The sequence below is a fragment of the Sorghum bicolor genome, chromosome 2, assembly GCF_000003195.3.
Source record: "Sorghum bicolor cultivar BTx623 chromosome 2, Sorghum_bicolor_NCBIv3, whole genome shotgun sequence".
NCBI classification, from domain to species: domain Eukaryota; kingdom Viridiplantae; phylum Streptophyta; class Magnoliopsida; order Poales; family Poaceae; genus Sorghum; species Sorghum bicolor.
The window spans coordinates 6132519-6140769 of NC_012871.2; the positions used below are offsets into that span (position 1 = coordinate 6132519).

Consider the following 8251-nt stretch of genomic DNA (forward strand, 5'->3'; position numbering starts at 1 on the left):
AGACGTAATATTACATGTGGGAGATATAACATTGCAGATTTAGTTTGTTAGAAACTGCAAGCACTATGCAAAGATGTATTTAAATAAAATGTATTTAACTTTGTTTTTTAACCATTCCTGTGTGAAAAGCATTCTGAAACTTCCTTGGAGCCTACAAACTTAGGAACGACCAATTAGTTCTAAGGGAAGGTCTAAACTATAAGAAGCACTTTGCATTTTTAATGTACCTTGATACAATTTGGGTAAAATATTGTGAGTCTAATAATTCATTTATGTTACTCAAATTTTAAAATTCCGGAGAACTAAGAAAGCAAGGGAAAATTATATATGATTCTAATTAAATGAATGTTTATGTAGACTTTTATGTAAGTTCTATCGAGCCATAATTTTTATTTTCATGTGCACAATCTTTTTTCATAGAGATTAATCAGACATAGATATCTTTGGTAGCATTTTTTTTAAAATAAATTCATTGTGATCTCAGCTTCTTAATTTCTTAATCTAACATAGTGTTGTTTTCCCTCTCTTTTTTTTGACTAATTCTTTTATCTGAAACATGCAGATACAAACCTTCAAGCGGCATCTCTAGGTGAGTTCTTCCTCCGCTCTGTGTGACACATTGTTTGCTTATGTGCCCGTCATTTCTTTAGATTAGAAAATTGCTATGAGCTACTCATCTGTGAGTAGTATTCACTTAGATGAGAAATTTTTTGTTTTCTTGTGTGCAGTCAGTCAAATGGGATAACAAGCAGAGGTTAGTCTGTTGGAGGATGATGTAAAACTGTTGATCCGCAAACCAGGGTCACATAGTAACAGTATGTTCTCTGCCTGCAATTGACTCATGTTCACTTTTTCTTTTTAACTCTGCGTAAGATGAGAATGCTTTCTGTAGTATATTACAGCTTGCATTCCTATAATTTTAAGAGATGTAATATTCTTCCAAACGGGAAGGCCTTCAATATTTAGAGGTCAGAGTTAAGACTATGTCTATGATAGTTTGCTAAGTATTTATTTGTTCAACTACTTTATGTAATATTCTTCCAAACTAGAAGACTTTCAGTATTGCGATGCAGGGATTTTTTGGTTTATTCAAAAACTGAGTTAGGGATATCTCGTGGTTGCAAGAACCTGCAAAGAGATATTATTCGTTATAAGTTTTTCTGCTAACAATATGAGAACAACAAGGCAAGATAAATAGATGTTCACAAACTAAGTTAGGCAAGATAAATATGTCATGTTTGTGGTGTTGACTGCGATGCAGGGAATTTTTGGTTTATTCAAAAACTGAGTTAGGGATATCTCGCCCGGTGAAATTCAGGTTAGTCAATTCGATTAGGTTATGCCTTGCAGGGAATTTGAGACTCTTCAGGGTGTTGATTGATGACGCCTATTGTGCTGCTCGGAGATTTGAAGATGGAACTGCATGCAGTGTTTAGGAAAATGTGGGAATCGCTGGGAGATTTGAATTAAGATGCAACTGCAGTGTTTAGAAAACTGGGGATTTGAAGATGAAATTGCACAGTTGACGTTTATATTTATCACATCAAAACGTAAATTATATTCTAATTGTTTATTCATTTAGTTTCCCTCCTAGACCAAGTAACATGTTCATGTTTCCACAATGCTAAGGCCAAAAGACTTCGTTTTCTACTTGACATTAAAATAATAATTTGTATTAAATTTAACGTTATGTTTTCTGCTAATGCCAAAAGGCTTGTCGTTTTATTCTCTGTATTAATTTGATATCTAAATGGAGCTAAGACAAACCGGTTACTTGCTATGCCGATTTTTCTGAGTTGATTAACTTGGTTCTTTCATGCTACTTCTTCTACTATTAATTAGTGCAATGTTGCCGAGTTAAAAGCTTACTGCCTTATCGTTTATTTTTTATCACAAGGAGGGTATTTTTCTTAATATAATTTTTAGTAATAATTAGTCCTTGTATGAAAGTATGTTTTGGTTGTTTTTATATACATCTCTGAAATGAAGCCGTAGCGTTAGCACGGGCACTATACTAGTATTAATAGGAACAATCAAATCTCTCTATAAGTAATGGGTAAATACTTACACAGATTCTTGTGAGCTGTGTCAAGAAACTAAATAAGCAACTAACACTTTGGCTAACTGAGCTTAAAGTAACTAGACTTAATGACTAAATGCTGATTAGGGGCTCTTAATTTTGGGGGCCTGGGTGTGGTTGTGCCACTTGCGCTGCTCAATATACAGGCCAGAAGAGAGGTGTTCATAGCAAATGGCCTGGAGAAGAGAGGTGTTCATAGCAAATGGTGTATCCGGATAAAGCAAGTGGTTTTGGGAGGCACGGTTAGAGTTGCCTGGAAATTTAAAACGAATCCTCTTGGGATGCTTCTTGGCTTCCTTTTCCATGACATCCATCGTGGCGCTGATACACGGGCTGTCTCCTCGATACCATCTGTTGCTGAGGAAGCTGACTTCTTCTAGGCGCACGAGGTGATTGATGCCCATAAAGTGGTCCGCATTTGGTGGACCACCATAGAACTGGAACTCGAACGTAAGGTTCTGCAGGCTCGGCATAGCTCCTTCCTTGAAGGTAATCCGTGGTACTCGGCTGTCTATAGTGAGGGAAGAGAGCTTTGCAAACCCTCGACCGCTAATGGCAACCGGCTTCTTCGGGACACCTTCGAACCTTAGCGTCAGTTTCCAAAGGTCCGGCATCTCCCGGAGAATCTTGAGATCCGGCTCCTCTAGTGTGCAGATCCTGATGTCCAAGGAAGTAATATTGTTGAAGTGCTCTTTGATCCAATGCGGGATGTGCATATGCTTCGTGCTGACGACTAATCCACCACCATAAAATAAATGTGTTGTTTGAAACGACAGGATCTCCCCTGCCAGCAATGACATCAGGACACTATTCTTCCATGCTCTGTGGACGCAATTGGGCAATCCCTCCAGTTTTGATAGCTGCCCAGCTTCAAAGGGTAGTGTGCCGAATACCCTATTTAGACTCTTCAGTTTCTTCAGTCCCCAGATTTCTCTTGGTATGTTCCTCACATCCACCTCGTGCAGATGTAGTCTCTCCAAATGCTGCAGCTTCGCGATGTCCCGAGGCAGCTTTGTGATTGTTCTAACAGAATTCAAATAAAGAGCCTGCAAATGCTGGAGATTCCCGATCTCACGGGGCACCTCTTTGATCCGTGTGCTACTCAGGTTCAGCGTCTCCAAATGCAGCAGTTTCCCAATCTCCTTGGGCAGCTCTGTGATCCCAAGGTTGTCACTCACGTCTAGATTCTTCAGCATCTGCAGTTTCCCAATCTCCTTGGGCAGCTCTGTGATCCGTGTCGAAGTCACGTTAAGATTCTTCAACTGCTGCAGTTCCCCAATGTCCCTAGGTATCCCTGAGAGCTCAGGATTCTGACTCGCATCTAGAGTCTTCAGTTTCTTCAGTGTCCCGATGATCTCCCAGGCCTGCTCTCTGATGTTTGACCCACGGATGAGCAGAGTCTCTAGATGCTGCAGGCTCCCCATCTCCCTAGGTAGCTCTGCTAGCCCTATGTTCGAACTCATGTTCAGAGTCTTCAATTGCTTGAGGCCAGCGATCTCAGCAGGTAATCTTTTGATCTTTGTTGAAGTCATTTCCAAAGTCTCCAAATACTGCAGCCTTGCTATCTCTGTTGGGATCTCAGTAATTCCCCCCCGACCATGAAAGTCTTCCATAACTGTAATCACCACCTCCGACCTGCCTAACACTAGCAGGTGCCTCAGACGGAGCAGTCCACACATATCCTTGAGATGTTGATTCTCAAGAGCATACTCATTAAAACCATGATACTGATTGCACTGAACATCCAACACTCGCAGGTTTTGCAATTGCTTGTAGGGGACCCTCTTGGCATCTTGAAGAACGACTAGGGACTGGATATGATGCCAATCAATTCCTGACAAGGGATCCTCCGCTGCATCACTTCTTGGCCAGTTGTCAATGCATAGCCGACCAATTGGAGACGATGGAATGCCATCAGAACTGCAGGTGATGAAATTGTCTTCTCGCAACCTCCGTCTAAGGTAATTTCGGATAATGCGGTGCATTTGGTACTGCTGGTCTCTAATCCATCCCCTGGAGATAAGGTCATCAAAGTAATCTTCTGCTGCCTCCTCCTTACAAACGAAACCTTGAACGATCCATCGCCTGACCAAGTCACCCCTTTTAAAAACGTGACCCTCAGGGTATATGCTGCAGTACAACAAGCAAGTCTTCAACATATGATGAGGAAGATGGTTGTAGCCAAGCTCCAAGCTGTCTACCAATGCCTCAAACCCTGGAGTATTGTGAATCCCATTTTGCTTGACTTGTTCCTTGATCCTGTCTTGCAGACCCAGTGTGCTTAGTACACACAGCCCTTCTTGTTCTTCCTGACGCTCTCGCTCCTTTGACAATGCTGAAATCATACAAGACACTGCTAACGGGATACCACGACACATGTTCACGATATCATGGTCACAGTCAAAACCTTCTCCAATCATGTCAGCATTCATGCGAATCAATTTATGAGTAGTAGGGTCTGCTGGTCCATACATCTGCCAAGAATGATGACGATCAAGTTCGTAGACCAAGGCACCAAAATCATCATGCCACTTCTCGGTTACAGACTTGACACGACTCGTCATGACAATTCTACTGCCCAGATTATTGTCTGGAAGAGATTTCTTGATGGTTTCCCATTCTCCATAATGCCAGATGTCATCAACTATAACCAGGTACCTGTACAAGTTGAAAACAATAGTATTAGTGTTAAATTCTCTACGTGCATGGCAGACCGTCCATCAGAGGTCCACTGTGTGCGTCTTGTATTGATCGCTGCCTCTACCTCAGTTCCCAATTAAGCACTTTGCAGTACACACTATATATATGGCGTCACTTATATGTAGTACTCCGTCCACGAAAGAATCAATTCCTAAAATCCATGTCAGTCAAGCTTTTTTAAGTTTGACTAATATTATAGAAAAAATTAACATCTATGATATAAAATGCGCATCATATGAAAATATATTCTATAATGAATCTACTGATATTAATTTGATATTATAAATCTTAGTATTTTTTCTAAAAATTTGGTCAAAGTTTAAAATGTTTGACTTAGGACAACTCTAGAAATTGATTCTTTCGTGTACGGAGGGAGTATGTAATAGGGTTCACAGAAACCAGCCACTGCTAAGGCCATCCTCAGCGAGAGTTTCATGACCCAGTTTCCAACACATCTATATTTTAGAAACAATGCATAGGAGTTTCATGGGGATAAAACTCTCTCTACTTCCACTAAACTCTTATCATTTCTTTCTTCATTAATATAGCGTCACATCAGCATACTTAATGTGCATGAAACTCTAATAAAACTTACAAACTGGCCTAATGCTCTGGCGGTACTCCATTACTATAATATGAATTCACGTACACAACAGAGGTGGGTGAGAAGAACATAATAGGGGTGGGTGGGCACGACATCTTAACATGTAATTTTACTTTCAGCTAGTTTCTTTTATATATTAATTGCCCTATAAATATAATTGGTTTTTGTAAACATATATAGACATACTACTCTATGTTTATTTTCTCATGATAGTAGATGTTGCTAATTTAGTAGTAAACACAATGGGATATTTTACTTTGTTCTTAATAGCAAACATACAAGTGTTGCAATGGGATACATAACTTGTTGTTGGTCACATGGACGATTGTGGTTTAAGATTTATCGATGATCATGCCACATGTTTCAATTCATCCTTTGATTCAAACTTTGTACTTTGTCTAGACATATATTGATCTAACTAGTATGGGTGCTAGAAGTTTAGAGATTATCAATGATTGTCTCATGCATTCCAAATCTTTTTGGGATTGGACTCCACATATGATCAAACACTAAGGTCTAACTTGTACAAGCATCGGAGCAACTGTCAGACCGCATGAAAACACTCTAAATTCTAATTCGTTTTGGAACTCGACATAGCACCGTGCTAGGACATGCCACTTGTATCGGCTCAGGAGGGACTAGCTAGGTTCATTAGATCCTCATTTGAACTTGTGTGCGATGTCAGATTTAAAAACCTTATCCCTTTAATATGAGGTACTAATAATATAATAGTAGAGTGTGTAATTAATTTAAATGCAAATTGAATTGATTACTTGGATTATTATTATGATTTACAGTGGCAGAGGTGGGTAATTTAGAAGCAAATTCTAGGTTACTTCATTAACTTTTATGATGGTATATAGGTTTGAAATTTATATGCAGCTTTACAGGTTTAGTTGATATTGTTTCATAATATATTACATATGTGAGTAGTTTAGATACATATTTATTTACGAGTTACTTATGTTATTTTTTCATAATGGAAAAATCTGGATTATTTTTAACCTTTCAAAAGAATTTGGATATATATTACATATGTGAATAATTTAGATACAGATTTATATTTAGTTTAGGAGTTACTTAATGTTATTTTTTCATCATAATGGAAAAACTTGATTATTTTTAGTTTAACCTTTCTAAAGAATTTGGATATGTAACGCCCTGCATCCAATTCCAATCCAAAATCCAGAAATTGCTTATATGGCTCAACTTCACATGTCCTGCACTTTCATCATCACTTCACTTCGTGTAAAAGGATTAACTAAGAGGTGCTACGTTTGGAATAACAAGGCTTATAAGGTGACCCTCACCCTCCTAAATTTTCAAGGTGGTACTAAATCCACCAACCACCACCACACGTGAGCTATTTGGGCCACATGGGCCAAGTTTATCACAACTACAGGCTACTAATGGGCTGGGGTGTTACAAGCTATTTTTTAGAAACCTTAAAAATATTTAGTGGCTATATTGATCAAAGTCTACTAAATTGATTACTGAATGCTTCTAATTTTGCTGATTGTTTATACTATTTCTTTCTTTTTTTCTACAGTGTCTTGTGAAATTGACACAGTGGCCGTGTTGGGCCTTCAATTAATTATAGCAACATATTATTACATAGCTAATATATGAAATGTAGATACTGGAGTGAAGATGCGAACATATATGCTCACCTTTTATCCTTAAGGAAACTCGATATGATGTCGATGGGATGTTTATTCTTGGTCGATGCTTTGGTGCCAGCAAGAAGTACAACATCGTCAGTACTATCAGCTGTCACCTGTTGCAGAATGGCAGCCAGAACCCCCATCATGCTATGACTTGAATTCACCGACACAAAAGCCCGAGCCTGGAACCGATGTTGAATGGCTTCATACACAAGACGGGCAAGGGTCGTTTTACCCATCCCGACACCTCCAACGATGCATGCCATCTTGAGCTGCCGTACTGTGCTCTCGTCTTCCCCTACCAGCAGGTGTTTGACGAGGGTATACCTCGGTTCTTCCATCTCCACAAGCTTTGAGATGTCGACCTTGTGGACGACATAGGGATCAACGACTCGAGCGGGCCACTTATTGGCAGGACCAGAGTCGACGGTGGATTTTGTTCTTGAAAATGAGCTGCAGAAGAAGGTGGTGGTGTGGGAAGAAGTCTCCGTCTTCCACTTGTTGCGGCACCGCTGGTACACATCAACTGCCTTCCTCTTGAGATCCTGGAAAGGACGGCTCGGATGGTTGTTCTTGGCCTCCATGAAACGCTTGCCGTCGTTGCTGCGACCCATAGTGAGGATGAAGTCGTCGATGGCGTCGTTCATGTCGTCGGCGAGACGCCACGCTTCCATCCTCAGCGCCTTGCCTGCCGCATCATGATCGGCCTGCCTCTCCCATACCACCCAAAGGATTGAGTGGACGGACTTGAGCTTGGATCCGATGAGCTTCACGTCCTTCCGAGTCCGCCGCCGAAGCTGGTACTCACCGCGGCGGCGAACCAAAGCGCTCAGCTTCGCTACGACGGGCCCCAGAGCCCCCGTGGCTGCGGTCACCGGAGCCTCCTCCATGCCTCCGGCGACCGGCGAAGAACACAAATCCCGCCGGGCGGCCGGGTTTTGTTAGGTGTGTCTGATGAGTGGGTGATAGTGGAGGTGGGGGTGGATTTCCAAATAAACACTTCCGGCCGGTGACGACGCCGTCTCGTCTCCTTCAATATATATAATGTTGCACAACTAATTAATCTGAGATTACAAAGGACGACGTGGGGGTTAAGTGGCTAACGTCGCTTCTTAAAACGCACATGATTTCTTTGTTCTGGTCAAACCGAACCGAACCCAAATGTTGTTGCTTTGATTCAAAAAAATGCACTTACGATTTATT

The 8251-nt window shown here is 40.8% G+C and overlaps 1 protein-coding gene across 1 annotated transcript; it reads right to left on the reverse strand.

Annotated features, from left to right (window-relative positions):
• LOC8063645 (putative disease resistance RPP13-like protein 3) lies at positions 1980-8251 on the reverse strand. Its single transcript, XM_002461559.2, has 2 exons — positions 7055-8251; positions 1980-4738 (listed from the first exon to the last, which is right to left on the reverse strand). Exons 1-2 carry the CDS (start codon positions 7936-7938, stop codon positions 2164-2166), a joined length of 3459 nt encoding a protein of 1152 aa, XP_002461604.1. The 5' UTR covers positions 7939-8251; the 3' UTR covers positions 1980-2163.

Bases quoted from the DNA above. Each gene is read 5' to 3' on its own strand.
- LOC8063645 (XM_002461559.2), bottom strand. From the start codon at position 7,938: ATGGAGGAGGCTCCGGTGACCGCAGCCACGGGGGCTCTGGGGCCCGTC. The intron at 4,739-7,054 runs GTGAGCATATAT...CAACTTGTACAG, and splicing joins AGTTTCCTTAAGGATAAAAG to GTACCTGGTTATAGTTGATG.